General features: G+C 45.5%; 1 protein-coding gene across 3 annotated transcripts in view; it reads left to right on the plus strand.

Annotated features, from left to right (window-relative positions):
* The window catches only part of ZZEF1 (zinc finger ZZ-type and EF-hand domain containing 1), an 86,342-nt gene that overhangs the window by 1,302 nt on the left and 69,907 nt on the right, over positions 1 to 15,133 (plus strand). For all 3 annotated transcript variants that reach the window (XM_048518730.1, XM_048518732.1, XM_048518731.1), the window contains exons 2-4: positions 8,255 to 8,399; positions 10,967 to 11,161; positions 11,920 to 12,091. In XM_048518730.1, the coding sequence (XP_048374687.1) occupies positions 8,255 to 8,399; positions 10,967 to 11,161; positions 11,920 to 12,091 (512 nt within the window). The remainder of the gene's footprint in view (positions 1 to 8,254; positions 8,400 to 10,966; positions 11,162 to 11,919; positions 12,092 to 15,133) is intronic.

Raw genomic sequence — 15,133 nt, forward strand, 5'->3', positions numbered from 1 at the left:
GGTTTGATTCCCCACTCCTCCACATGTGTGACATACTCTTATCTGGTGAACCGGATTTGTTTCCCCACTCCTGCTCATGAAGTCCGCTGGGTGACCTTGGGCTAGGCACAGTTCTCTCAGAACTCACTCAGCCTCACCTACCTCTCCAGGTGTCTGTTGCGGGGAGAGGAAGGGAAAGGAGCTTGTAGGCCACTTTGAGGCTTCTTACAGGAGAAAAAGGCAGAGTATAAATGCAAACTCTTTTCCTCTTCTCCTTCAAAGGCCTGCTACAGAGCAAACAAATCTCACTGTGACATGCCTCTGAAGATGCCAGCCATAGATGCAGGCAAAACGTTAGGAGCAAAAACCACCAGGCCATGGCCAGACAGCCAGGGAAACTCACAGTAGCCAGTGGATTCTGGTTGTGAAACCTTTGACAGTACATTGGTCCTTCAACCAATTGGTCCTTCCATAGGACAGGGGCCAACTTCTCTCAACATAAGCTTCCCTGAGATAGAGATTACTTCATGAAAGGCTAGTGTGGTGGTTAGAGGCTTGAACTAGGGATGCCAGGCTCCAGGTGGGACCCAGAGAGCCCTTGGAGTTACAGCTCATTTCCAGACTACAAAGATCAGAGAGAAAGAGATACTTGGGAGGGTGGATTCTTTGGCATCATATCCCAATGGGGTCCCCAACTCCACCCCCAAATTTCCAGGAGCTTCCCAACCTGGATCTGGCAACCCTACTACCACCCCACCAGTTGCAGAGGGGACCTGGCAGCCTTGAGTAGGACCCACTCTGGCATGGGTGAATTTGGGCCAGCCACTCAACTTAACACATCTTACAAAACTCGCTTCTTTCTCCTCTATTATTTGGGTCTGTGGGGAGTGGTGGAAAGAATCCATGGACATGTTTTGTGTCTGCAGAGCATCCCAGGACAGGACGGGGTGAACTGCTCAGTCGAGGAAGTCCTTTGAAGTTTATAGAAGCCTGGGGAGTTTTTCAGGTCTTTTAAGGCTTCTTAGTGTCTGCACTTTAGAGAGCCAGTATTGTGTAGCGGTCGGTATGTCAGACTACGATCTGGGAGACCCAGGTTTGACTGTCCCTTCTGTTGGGGCATTCTGTTTGCCGGGCCATTCATTTTGAAAGTAATGTACCTTCATTGTTGTGAAAAATAAAACGGAGGAGGGTAGAACAGGGCTGTCAGCCACTTTGATTCCCATTGGAGAGGGAAATGAAGTTATATCTAAATAGCTGTGGATATTGCATCTTGAGCTTTTTCAAGGAAGGGCTGTGAAGTAGTAGTAGATCAGTGTTGTCATAGATAGGAGACTATTTTCTCTGCTGTTCAGCGCTTCCAGGGCAGGCAAATTTGGAAAAGCATCACTTGAATAAGGGAGGTAGTTTACAATAGAATGATTGCTCTGCAAACATGGAAGGAAGGGAGGAGAAAGTCAAGCTGCAAGTGCTTTTAGTGTGAAGTGTCTCCCTGTTTGGGACAGAAAGTGTAAAAGTGGCACTTTACAATGGAATAGGTATTCTAGCAAATGTAAGGTTTGTGTCTGTATTGTAAACGTGGAGAACAACTGAGTAAAAACACCTTCAGAAGTGAAGTTAAGCATACCAGCAATTACAAGAGAGGGTGTGGAAGGTTGTACCTTTGTGTGTCATCCAGCACTGGTAAATGGTTCAAGGAGAAACATTGCTTCTGGACAAAGGTTCTGGGCCCACACCCTGTTATTCAGCAGGGAGGTTGCTAAAGAGTTACTGCGCTCAGTTCCTAGGACAGCAACTCTTTTCTTTGGGAACACTGCTTTGCTCACACATAAGTAGATCCTGCATCCTTTTCTGACGATCCAACCAGGTTACAATTTTGTTTTGGTTCTCCTTGAAATACTTGCCAGTAAAGGACAGTATGAGAATAATGCCTCCGTCTTCATACAAATGGGGTAGAAGAAACTTTCACATCACCCGAAGCCCAGCCAGATATGTGTGCGTTTTAAATTATTGTGAGCCCCATCCAAAGAAAGGGGGACAGTTCTGCTGTGGGAGCAACATGCCAGCAGACTCACCCTCCCCAGGGCACTTACCCCCAGTGAAAGAGCAGTGCGCCACCCTCCCCCAGCATCGGGACGTGACGCCGACCCCGGCACCAGCAGGAGCAGTCTGGGAGACGTAGTTGGGGGAAGGCCCAACTTTAGTTGGCTCCTTCCTGGCTGTTCACCACCTGGTGGTATTTGGTTCAGACTTAACCCACTGAGCTGTTCATTTGAAGTAGAAAGTACTTCTAACCTGCTAGAAATTTCATTTCCGTAACATTTACCCAATATACAAGTACTTATTTAGTGCTTGTGAGATTACCTTCTTGAATGGAGAGGCTTATACGTGAATCAAGGGAGCCTGTTTACTTGAGACTTCATATGAGCCATCACGGAGGACTGGAAGCAGGGCCTTTTCACAAGTGGCTTCCATGTTGTGGAATCCTTTCCCTTGAGAAGCTCGTTTGTGCATGGCGCGACTTGTTATCAGAAACAGCTCAGGTTATTTCAGGTCTGGTTCAAATGGTTTCCCAGAATTAGCATTGGGCATGTGGGAATATTTCTGTCCCTATTTCGTTCACTGCACGTAGCAGGTACTCCCAAACTGAAAGTACCACTGGTTTTGAAGCGTGTTCTTTTCCTTTTAAGTCTGGATGTTGAAATTATAAGGGAGAACCTTTCTGCATGTGATGGGACGTGGGGAAGTTGCTCTTCTCTTCATTCTCCATATGTAAGGTTATAAAGGGTTTCAATTTCACCAGTAGTAGTAGTAATAGTAGTACTAAGATTTCATTGTATATTGCCATAAACAATAGCAATAGAAAAAATAGGTATAAAAACACCCTTTACAATATACAGTCAGATTATAAATAAGCAAAATAGATATGTAGTCCTCTAGGTTACATGTTTTATATACATTTGTTTTTAGATATTTAGGAGAATGGTCTTATGTCATCGTTAATGTACTTGCTTTGCGTGCAAAAGATCTATAGTTCGGTTTCCAACTCTAATATCTCTGGTATTGGGAAAGACCTTTCTCTGCCATGGTCGAAACCTCATTGATTTTCAGCTTAATGTTTCTCGTGCATTTTCAAGCACTTCTCAGCAACAGCGCATTCAGGAAACCCAGATTATTTTTTAAACAAACGTTTAAACCAAGCTGCTGTTTCCAGGATATTCTTTTCTTCCTGGAAGCTCATATGTGGTTATCGTGGGATTATTGAAAGGTTCCTCTGTCCTGGCAATACTGCAAGCCCCGTTATCTCCTAACCTTTCATTTGTTCTGTATATGCAATCTGTATGATTGCCGTATGTTGTAGTTGTATTCTTATACTACTTAACAAGTTGCAGTGTGTCATTCTGGGGCTTTGTGTGTGTGTGCGCAGATGGTGCATCCAGTAGACCATTAATGAGTGAAAAGAAATATTTTTGGTTTTCAACTGTTTTCTGAAGATATCCTTACTAGTTTGTTTTGACTGTAGGCCCTTTGGAGGGACAGCAATATACATGAATGAAAACTGGTTGTAATCTGACACAGATCAGGAGAAAATAAGGTTGCATCAGTGGGCAGGAAGGGAAAAGGAGAGCAGGGTGTCAGGCAGAGAGTTTATTTGAATCAGGTGTTCAAGGTGGGAGCTGAGAAATCTGTACTGAAGATCCCCCGACAAAGCAAACTGTGAAACGTGTAAGGATCCAGAGGAGCTATATAAACTCTCTAACATGGGAATACGAGGGTTGTAAACATGAACGTCTGCTGCATGTTTCAGGGGAAACACAAAGCTCTTTGTTTTTACCAGCAGCAGTGACATAGTGGTTAAGAGCAGGTGTACTCTAATCTGGAGGGAATGGATTTGATTCTCCGCTCTTCTGCCTGAGCTGTGGAGGCTTATCTGGGGAATTCAGATTAGCCTGTGCACTCCAACACACACCAGCTGGGTGACCTTGGGCTAGTCACAGTTCTTCTCTCAGCCCCACCTACCTCACAGGGTGTTTGTTGTGAGTGGGGAAGGGAAAGGAGATTGTAAGCCCCTTTGAGTCTTCTGCAGGAGAGGAAGGGGGGATATAAATCCAATTCTTCTTTTTCAAATAAAACATATCTCTTTCCTGTTGTTTAGATATACTGTGGCCAAAGCCTAGATGTATGTGTGTGCCCCCCTCCCCGCCCCCCAATATCAAGGCATAAGTTGCAACTTTTAAACTTGGTTCTTGAACCATTGTTGCATTGAATCTGAGCATTCCACCTTTCTTTCTGTACTGGCTCAGAGCGTCTGCTGACAAAAGCCTGTTGAAATGGAATCTTGATTATCTCCTTGTATCAAAGGTTGGGAGCAGACAGTTGGTAGTCACGCAACCCGGCCAAACTGTTTAGCTAAGTTACCTCTCAAATATCACAGGTCAAACAAATATCTCCAAGCCCTTGTTTGTTGTGGGTGGGGCTGCCATCGAATCTGAGAACGCAGAAAGAGCACTTGTTGAGCAAGTTGGCATAGAGGAGAATTGTGGTGGTTGTTGCTTGTGACTCCCTGCTCTGGGCTATTGTCTGGATGGCATCAATTACTGAAATCAAATGATCTCCTTCTGAAGTTAAAGAATGGCTGCTGGGGGGATCCTCTGGAGCAGCAGTGGTGTAGTGGTTAAGAGCAGGTGTACTCTAATCTGGAGGAACCGGGTTTGATTCCCCGCTCTGCCGCCTGAGCTGTGGAAGCTTATCTGGGGAATTCAGATTAGCCTGTGCACTCCAACACATGCCAGCTGGGTGACCTTGGGCTAGTCACAGTTCTTTTGAGCTCTCTCAGCCCCACCTACCTCACAGGGTGTTTGTTATGGGAGGGAGAAGGGCAAGGAGTTTGTAAGCCCCTTTGAGTCTCCTTACAGGAGAGAAAGGGGGGATATATATACAACTCTTCTTCTGTTTCTCCCACCGCAGTTCATTTACTGGGCTCCGCTGATATAAGTCCCAAGTCACATTTTTGTGTTCAGTTTTGGCATGCTAGAGGTCTCATTTTGCTTGGGACGATGATGAGGCACGATTGCAGCTTGTTTGCGCTTCCTGCAAACAGAGTCAATGATAGTTCTCGCCTTTGTAGAATGAAGCCAGAAGGAAGGTATGCCATTCAAAAATAATTAGTCCACTCAGGGCAGTTCTTATTACATCAAAATAGGATGTTTTTATAGATTTTTGCGGGAGCGTCTGATGTAGAGCACCCATTCGGAAGAGGGGAGGAGGCGGGGAATGGGATAGCTTGGCTTTAGAGAGTGGAGGATGAATGGCTCTCCTCTACACAATGTAAATATGACCTCTGACTGTCTGTTCTAGACAAACAATGACACTTGGAATTCAGTGATTTACACTCTTTTGCTCTTAACAGAGGTTGGTTATTTAACGATAATTCTCTGCAGTGTCAGCTGGGAAAGATGGTGCAGCTCCCAACTACTTAGTGCAGTGGTGGCGAACCTATGGCACGGGTGCCAGAGGTGGCACTCAGAGCCCTCTCTGTGGGCACGCGCAAACAGAATTGCCCCCCTCCCCCACACATCTAGGTTGGCCTGGGCCGCTGGGATGGATTATTAGCATTAAATCTAAGACCTAGTTTTGGGGAAGCAGTGTAGGTAACCCTGTTAATCACTGTTAAACCCCACTGATTTTCATGCGAAGAACTAAAGCATGATCCTTTACCTGGGAGTAAGCTCAGTTGCTGTCAATGGGTCTTGCTACTGAGTAAACCCTAGGGTCGTGATTCATCTATTGGAAGAGTTGCACGGTTGCTTCAAAGCAAAACCACCGACTACTACCAAGCTTACTCCCGAGTAACGTGCGCCTTGGAGCCAACCATTTTTTCTAAACTAAAACCTCAGTATTCAGGTTAAATTGCCCTGTTGGCACTTTGCAATAAATAAGTGGGTTTTGGGTTGCAGTTTGGGCAAGTAGTGAGTCTGTGTTGTGGCTTTACCAGGCTGGGCACCTGAACACGTCACTAGAAAGACACTCGCTTTCTTTGGTTGGGAGTTATTATTTTTGCTCCAGTTTAGGCTGAACTAGTTTTAGATTAGAAGTGATGCATTGGTGAGAGGGAACATGGTTTGGCAACTTTTCTGCTCAACAGTGCAGAACTAAGCAAGGTTGGTTCGCAAGTAAATCTCCTCAAAAGGTAATAAACTCCGAAAACTCATTGCCAGCAAGGGTTGGTCTGGCCAAATCCTCACACTCGTACCAGTTTGACCAAGTTGCCAACTGACCAAGCTGTTTTAGGTGGGTGTGTGGGTGAATTGGCTATCTTAATTTATGTAAAATATTTATGAGTTGCCTCTCCAAATGTGTTCAGGGTAGTTTCCTATAAAACTTCATAATCAATGTATGCAATAAAACGACACAGAAAGGCTACCAATATAAAGCAAATAGTGTAATCAGCTTAAAAGCACAAAAATTGTTATGAAGTAGCAGCGCTTAAAAGTTAGCTACGTCAGCATAGCAGCAGTAAGGCAACCTCTCAAAAACTGGAAGGAAATGGAAGGATCACCTCCTTCCATATATTTCCTGCTGTCACCTGAAGTCCTATTCGGAGACCCTGCCTCACCTGTCACCTTTGACTGTGATTAGGTAGGTCGGTACAAGAAGCAAGGTTTTCTCAGTGGGATCACTCCCTTCTCTGTGTGAAACGCCCTCTCGGTAGCTGTTTGCCTGGCTTAGATTGTGTTCAGTTTCTGTTGCCTGGTGAAAAAGTATTTGTTTTCTCAGGTCTTTTGTTTGGTTTGTTGCTGGATGGTTTGTTAGTTGACTGGTTTGCTCTGTGTTTTTGCTTTGTGGTTTACTGGTAGATTTCCCCCCCCCTCCCTTTGTGATGCTCTGCAGCTTTATAAAGTTTTCATATTTGGCCTGATATTGGTTGGTTTTATTAGTGTCATTTCAATTCTTGAAATGTTTTGTTTTTTGACTTACTGATTTTTTTTAGTTGTTGGGAGGGGTTTTAATTTGTAGGATACTAAATACTGTAAGCTGCTCTTAAGGCTAGAGATTGGGGAGAAGTTTCTCTAATAAGAAGGCGGTTGTATTATCATATAAAACAGGAGAGAAATGAACCCCAAATTAGTAATCCACACAAAGAGTAATCTTAAGCAAGTCTTTTCAGAAGCGAGCCCTATTTTATTTGATGTGGCTGTCAAGAAATATTCTTAGGATTACAGTGAGAAGCTCAGATAAACTGAAACTTTTTGATGAAAATCTCATCTCGCAGAGGATTGGGGGAAAGGGTGTTCAACGGAGAAAGCCCTGTCCTTCATGGCAACTTGCCTCACTTCTGAAAATGCAGAGGATATGGAAAACAGCTACAAATAGTAATCTTAATTGGATCTGGTGGGTTTTCCAGGCCGTGTGGCCGTGGTCTGGTGGACCTTATTCCTAATGTTTCGCCTGCATCTGTGGCTGGCATCAGTGTGTAACACAGTGTGAACACAGTGTGTAACAGACTTCCCTCTGTGATACACCTCTGAAGATGCCAGCCACAGATGCAGGCGAAATGTTAGGAACAAGATCCACCAGACCATGGCCACACAACCCGGAAAACCCACTATAACCAGTTGAATCCGGTGGTGAAAGCCTTCGACAATACAGTAATCTTAATGCCCAGACTGATTTTATAAGTGGGGAGCACAATAACAGCCCAATCTGGGGTGGGGAGCAGGGACAAAGCAGCTCCTGGAGCCTGCATGGGGTTGCACCAGCATTTCCCCCCTTCCCGTTGGCATAAGTGGCATCTACTCTGGTGAGAAGGGCAGACAGTGTGGGGGCTGGGGGCTGCACACCTTGCCGGTACCCAGAAAAGCTTCCTTCTTGGCAGTACCTGACCTGGCAGTACCTGACCTGGCAGTACCTGCCTCCTGCAGAGCCACACCAGCCCAAAAATGGATACCAGTGTGTCTGGGGCTGGCTTGGGACATTCCTGGAGGTGGAACTGACTTCATTTGGCTTCCACCAGGCTTTTAGCCCAGAAATGCCACCAGCATCGCCCTCAGACTGATGCCACTGTAATGTGGGGTAAGTCTGTTGTCCAGGTAGCAGCAGGGGTTTGTTTCCCCCCCACTGCTTGCTGCGCCACCCAGAGCTCCATTGGGGGTGGCACAGTACCACCTCCACCACGCTGCCCTCAGCCTTTGAACGCCCCCCTCCGGTTTGGATCGGACTGTAAGAGTCGTGTATCCCGTTTACCTGCCTGACAGCTGATCCTCTCTTCTTCCCCCAGGCCTTGGCTCAGTTTGATACCGAGGGAGATGGCACGGTGGACGTGGAGAATATGCTGGAGATTCTCAAGACCTCCAGTGGAGCCAATCTGCAAGGAGAGCTCAGTCACGTCATCAGGCAGCTGCAGGCTTGTTCACTTGTTCCAGGTAAGAGAGAGAAAAGGTGGGAAAAGAGTTGTCATCCTTGCGCTTGGACACTTTTGAGGAGGACTTTGGACACAGAGAGCTACAGAACTAACATGACATGTAAATGCTTCATGGAAGATGCCCCAGTTCAGTGTTGCAACTCCTGCTGTAGGAAAGCTTCCAAGTTAAGTCCCCGAGCATCTCCAGTTAAAAGATATCTGGCAGATAGGCTGGGAAAGATCTCATCCTGAGACCCGTGGGATTTGCTACTGGTCAGGACTTTTCCACATTATGAGAGAACAAGAGTCACTGGAAACGACAGTAAAGCTAGGAAAAGCTGAAGGAAGCAGGAGAAGGAAGACCAAACGTGAGACGGATTGACTGAGTCAAGGAAGCCGTGGCCCTCAGTTTGCATGAAGCTGAGCCAGGCTGTTCATAGGACACTCTGGCAGTCATGAATTCACAGGGTTGCCATAAATTGGAAGCTACTTTAGGGCATTTCTCTCTCTCTCTCTCTCACACACACACACATGACTTTTCTGTACTGGATTAGCCGCACAGTCGGGTTAGTGATGGGGTGTCAAAATATTTCCTTTGGCATACCTATGTGTTTGCATTGTTCCACTGTCCTCTCTGACCAAGAATGTTTTTTGGGCAAGAGAGTAAACCATTCCCGAACTGGGAAATATTCAGGACTGGGTGGCATCCATCCAGAGTTGGAAAACCGTCGAGAAGTCCCTGTGAAAAGCCTAAACCTAAGGCTACGTGAAAAGCCTAAGAGGACTATGTTAGCTGGAGAGCTTTCTGCAGCCAAGGTCCTGACACAGTTCAGTAAAGCTCTTGAATCTTTCCTGAGTCTTGATTATTGACTGGAGTAACAGACCCTTACAGTATTTGATGTATTTTATGGCCTATCGTTCTACTTAAGTACTTCCGACTGAGAATGATATTGGAACAAAATATTGGAACAAAATCATTTCTCTTGTGCCTGCATTGCAAAAGCCTCTCTTTGATCCTTACTGCAAAACAGTCCACCGTGCAACCAATTTGCTGGTGTGGGGTGGGTTTTACGGGCTGTGTGGCCGTGGTCTGGTGGATCTTGTTCCTAATGTTTCGCCTGCATCCATGGCTGGCATCTTCAGAAAAGTATCACAGAGGGAAGTCTGTTACACACTGTGTCCAGTGCGTAACAGACTTCCCTCTGTGACACAGTGTGTAACAGACTTCCCTCTGTGATACACCTCCGAAGATGCCAGCCACAGATGCAGGCGAAACATTAGGAACAAGATCCACCAGACCATGGCCCCACAGCCCGGAAATCTCACAACAGCCTTAGACAATTTGCTGGTGTATTTTTGCTATGTGAGGAACCTCACCCTGATGTTCCAGGCAGCAGGCAAATCCTTGATCAGGGAAATCACCTACACAATCCTATTTCCTGGGTCTTCGGGAAGTTGTGCCGTTATCTTCCAGCCAAGAGGCATTTCCAGTTGCTGTAAAGTTTATTTCACGGGTGGATGTTTTATTTGCTCAGACCTTTTCAGAGTTGCATGATGATGACTCACAAAGTGTTCGTCTTTTGTAGTACTTAGGTCGATTTGTTTGAGTACGCCCAAACTAAATAACTTTGGTTATAAAAGACCTCAGTATTTACTAAAATTCTGTGGAAGATGTGTGTCAGGAAGATCCCTGGTACCCATTTTAAAGGACTGTTTTCACATCCCGTGGGAGAGGCTTGGAATTATGGTCAAAGAAAGCACGTGCTGTATTCAGTGCCTGTTCGGCTTGCTGTTCGTATAATCATTCCCCTTCATGTTGTATTAGCAGTTGCTTATTTGACACATTGCAGGGTTTGGGAATTTTTGACAGTGAGCAAACCATCAAGAAATATGGTTCAAGGCAGTCAGGGAGGAACAGATAAGGCACGCAGGCTGGAGAAGATCCAACTTGTAGGACCTTTCGGAAGATACTGCATGCTTATTCTCACACATATTTTCCAGAACTGAGGCTTAGGAACGTCCTTCTTTTGTTAAAAAAAGGCAGGGGTTCTAGAAATGGAAACTTGTGGAATCGCGTAGCACAAAAGCTCTGCTCATTTTGAACTTTTTTCCTCGAGCTTACACCACCAAGTCAATTATTCAAGAGCTGATGTGGTATAGTAATAAAAAGCCTAAAATTTGTGCTAGCTTCTTGGTTTATTGCACAGGGCAGTATACATGGTCTCTGTTTTATCTTGGCCGCTTCATTTTAACTTTGCAACAATTTTTTTAGGTAGGCGACGTTCAGGTTCGCAGCAGTTGATCCAAGATCATTATGTCTGCTTTATGACTAGATGGGGATCAGAACCCAGGGCTCTCCAGTTGTAAATGTGATCCATCAGCTATTATACCGTATTGTTTTTGCTCTTTGGAAGCACTGACATCGTTTCCATTTTGAATTTGTTAGCTGACTTAATTCCAGTCAGTTGTCAGAAAAGGTGGTAAATACCTGTTGCTTTATTCACTGGATTATAGGGATGGGTTTTTTCTGCCAACAGTTGAACACACCAGCCTAAGAGTGTCTTTCTGTGTCTTTCTGTGTGTCTCAAGGTTTTATAGACATATTTTCTGAATCAAAGGAGCGCTGTCGTCTTCATGCTTCCATGATTCTGAGATTCCTTCACCGGAACCGTATTGCCAACTCAGTCATCCCGTATCCGATCTTGGACTACTTCAACAATATTTGCAGTATGCGCTCTTCTGTCCTGAAGGATTCCTTAGACCGGCTCTTCTTGAAAGAGAAAGGTATTGAAACTTGTTGGTCTCCTGAGAAAGAGGTTTTTATTGTCAGTTTGAGAAACTCCACCACCTGAGTGTCTCGATCCTCGCCTGGGGTATGACACACTTGCCTGCTCTCTTATATTATATTGTTTGGATTTTTATGCCATCTTGAAATTATTATTAGGAGGAGGAGGAGGATTTATATCCCCCCTTTCTTTCCTATAAGAGACTCAGAGGGGCTTACAAACTCCTTTCCCTTCCCCCCCCCACAACAGACACCCTGTGAGGTGGGTGGGGCTGAGAGAGCTTGAAAGAGCTGTGACTCGCCCAAGGTCACCCAGCTGGCGTATGTTGGAGTGCACAGGCTAATCTAGTTCCCCAGATAAGCCTCCACAGCTCAGGCGGCAGAGTGGGGAATCAAACCCGGTTCCTTTAGATTAGAGTACACCTGCTCTTAACCACTACACCACTGCTGCTCCTGTATTTATATCCTGTAATTTTATAATTCTGTAATTTTTTTTAATTTATATTGAAATGTAAAGCCACCTCGAGTCCTTTGGGAGATTGGCGGGGTATAAATGTAAAAAATAAAATAAATGTCTAATTTCCATGCATTCACTCTGCTGTCTTCCCCAGTAGCCCCAAAGCCAAGTTGATTTAGGAGCTTGATCATAGAAAACCCCTTTTTACCTGTGGGGTAAGACACAGAGCAAGAAGAAATTTAAAACTGCTAGGAGCACCCATGACCATCCTGTTGTTGTCCCTTTCTTTTCCTTTTACAGAATGCCCCAATGACTTAAATGGAAACCAGGAGTTAGACAAGCTTAAATCTGTCTCAAAGTGCTACACTCACATAGAAACCTCTTCCAACTCAGCTGATATTGACAAAATGACCAATGGGGAAACCTCCTCCTTCTGGCAATCCGACGGGAGCGCTCGTTCGCACTGGATACGGTAAGCAAGAGACTCTTTGCTGGAATCTTGTGATCTAGGATTTCCTGAATGAAATTGTTCTTTTCTAGCAGTGCTGTGATGGGAGGTGGAAGGCAGCTTGTGTTCACTTGAGGTCTGTGTACTGAACGTAGAAGAAGAAGAGTTTGGATTTATATCCATCCCCCCTTTCTCTCCTGTAAGGAGACTCAAAGGGGATAACAATCTCCTTTCCCTCCCCCCACAACAAACACCCTGCAGGGTGGGTGTGGCTGAGAGAGCTCCAAAGAGCTGTGACGAGCCCAAGGTCACCCAGTTGACGTGTGTTGGAGTGCACAAGCTAATCTAGTTCCCCAGATAAGCCTCCAGAGCTCAAGTGGCAGAGCTGGGAATCAAACCTGATGCTCCAGATTAGAGTGCACCTGCTCTTAACCACTACGCCACTTCTACTCTCTAGGGTTGAAATGAAGCCAGTGTAAACGATGAGAGCCAGTGTGGTGTAGTGGTTAAGAGCAGTGGACTCTAATCTGGAGAACCGGGTTCAATTCACCACTTCTTCACCTAAAGCCTGCTGGGTAACCTGGGGTTAGTCATGGTTCTGTCAGAACTCTCTCAGGCCCATGTGGAGGCAGGCAATGGCAAACCACCTTTGAACTTCTCTTGTCTTGAAAACCCAATGGGGTCGCCATAAATCAGCTGTGAATTGACCTCTCTCTCTCTCTCATGCACGCACTCACGCACACACAGACATACACACACACCACATTCAACCTGAGTAGGATCTGGCTAATAGAGATGGGACAGGGAAATGAGAAGGGCAAAAAAACTTTCATTGGATTGTTTTTAATGGGATGCAATAGACCTCAGAGGCTTCATATTCCCAAAGAAACCTGCCTGTAAGTTTGAATGATGTATGGAGGCCTTGGTCTCTCCCCCCCCCTCCCCCACTCAGAGACTCCTCAGGTGGTTATATCAGATGGAGGCATTTTAGTGGTGTGTTTGAGGCTATGAAATTTCCTTCCTATGGAGACTTATCTGATCCTGTCCCTACTTGCTTTTTATTCATCAGGCTAAGCCCAGTCTGTTGTGGGGGGCTGATCTGCATTAACTGTTGGGGCTTGACCTTTTTGGAATGGTTTGGTTATGATATGGCATTTATGCCTGGTTAGAAAACATTAAGTCTTCTCACCTACTATGGGAATCTTTTGTGGGTAAAACCGCTGAACCGAAATGTTGTAAATCTGATCTTTTGCCCTCCAAGATTTTGTGAGAGATGCATGGTGCTGAAAATGTATTAATCCCTTCTAGATGCTTACATTCACAAGGGCAGCATATTTTTTCATTCACTACTTTTGCCTTTTAAAAAAAAACTTGTTTGTTGTTGGCAGATGTACCACATAGGGGTGGGCGGCATTTTGTGCCAGCTCTTCTCTGCTTGCCAGACGTTGGATCAGAATTCAGCTGCAGCAGCAAAAATCAGTAAAACTGCTGAGCTGTAGGATTGGCTAGGAGATGCAGCAGTGATGACGCCTGCAGAAGAATATCTCTGATCCCCCCCCCCCCCAAGTAATTTAATGGAGGGGGTTTCACTGAGTGGAGTATTCTTCTTACTTCCTCTGAAATCACAGCCATGTCAATCTGAGCTCCTTTCTGCACGGGCCATGAAACATGCATGCAAACTGGAATACATGACCTGGTTCAGCCCTGGGGCCATTCGCATGGAGGTGCATTGGCTGTTATTGTGTAGCAATGCAGCCAGCCACAGATAACCCCATAGCTACACAGACATCACTGGACGTCTGTGCTCTCTTGCGTGGCCACACAGGAGAGAGGTGGGGAGGGCAAAACAAATAAGGTGTGGCCGAAAAAAGCACCTCCCACGTGGGGCCGTTTGCTCAGCGCTGGCTCCAACCTGGCATTTTAAAAAAGAATCGCTGATAATATGATTGTCATTTACACCTGGCTGGGACAGAAAAACAGAAGCAGACCCGATGCAGGGGTGGGAACCGTGTGAAGTTCCTGCCCACAACAGGTTATATCCAGTGGTGGGATTCAAATAGTTTAACAACTGGTTGTGTACAAGCATCATTTTAACAACTGGTTCTGCCGAAGTGGTGCGAACCGGCTGAATCCCACCACTGGTTATATCCCATTGATAAACCGTGTTTATTGACCCATGCGGAAAGGGCCTGAGTTAATCTGTCCCTTCCTGTGACAGAAGCACACACCTGGAGCTCCAACCACATCCAGGCGTCCGTCTTGCCAGTTTTGCCCAGGCTGGAGCTTTCTCATTGGTGCTTCTTTTTTTAAAATGAAGGTTTTAGCCGTGGTGCTTGTATTTTTCTTTTCCTTGGTATAAAGCAGGAAAGGTTCAGCCAGTCAGTCTTTATTATGGTCACAGACCAGCCTAAACCAGCATAGGGTAAATAAAGGGATAAAATATATTAAATCTCAATCTCTCTCTCTCTCTCTCTCTCTCTCTCTCTCTCTCTGTGAGTGAGTGAGTGAGTGAGTGAGTGAGTGAGTGAGTGAGTGAGTGAGTGAGTGAGTGAGTGAGTGAGTGAGTGAGTGAGTGTTAAAAAAGAATCTACTGGCAAAAGGAAATTGGGAACACAAAAAGTTATGGGAACATAAGGGGGATGGGATAAGAGCGTAAATATTAAATGGAAATAAAACATAAAGAAACAATAAAATTGGCAGATAAAAGTCCATCACTATCAGGTCACAGTAAGACAACCTTAGTATTTATTAAGCCAAGCAGGGGAGGTTGCATCTGCTCAAGCTGCTCCTCTTCCTCCAATAATGGAAGCAGACCTACGTGAGATGCAGAAAACAGCATCCCTCGCTGACTTGGTTGCTGCCATGAATGAAGCACAAAGGCCAAGTTGGGTACTGAAGGAAGAAACAGGAAAATGGGGTTCATCTAGCATTGAAAGAAATGCTTGGCTCAGAAAGAAAGAAATGCTCAGATCCCAGAGAGAAGCAGTCAAAGGGCGTCGACAAAAGGGGCAAGCTCTCTGAAATTTACATGGCCCTGCCCCGGCAGTGAACAGAAGCCTGCACTCT

The sequence above is a fragment of the Sphaerodactylus townsendi genome, linkage group LG16, assembly GCF_021028975.2.
Source record: "Sphaerodactylus townsendi isolate TG3544 linkage group LG16, MPM_Stown_v2.3, whole genome shotgun sequence".
Taxonomy (NCBI): Eukaryota; Metazoa; Chordata; class Lepidosauria; order Squamata; family Sphaerodactylidae; genus Sphaerodactylus; species Sphaerodactylus townsendi.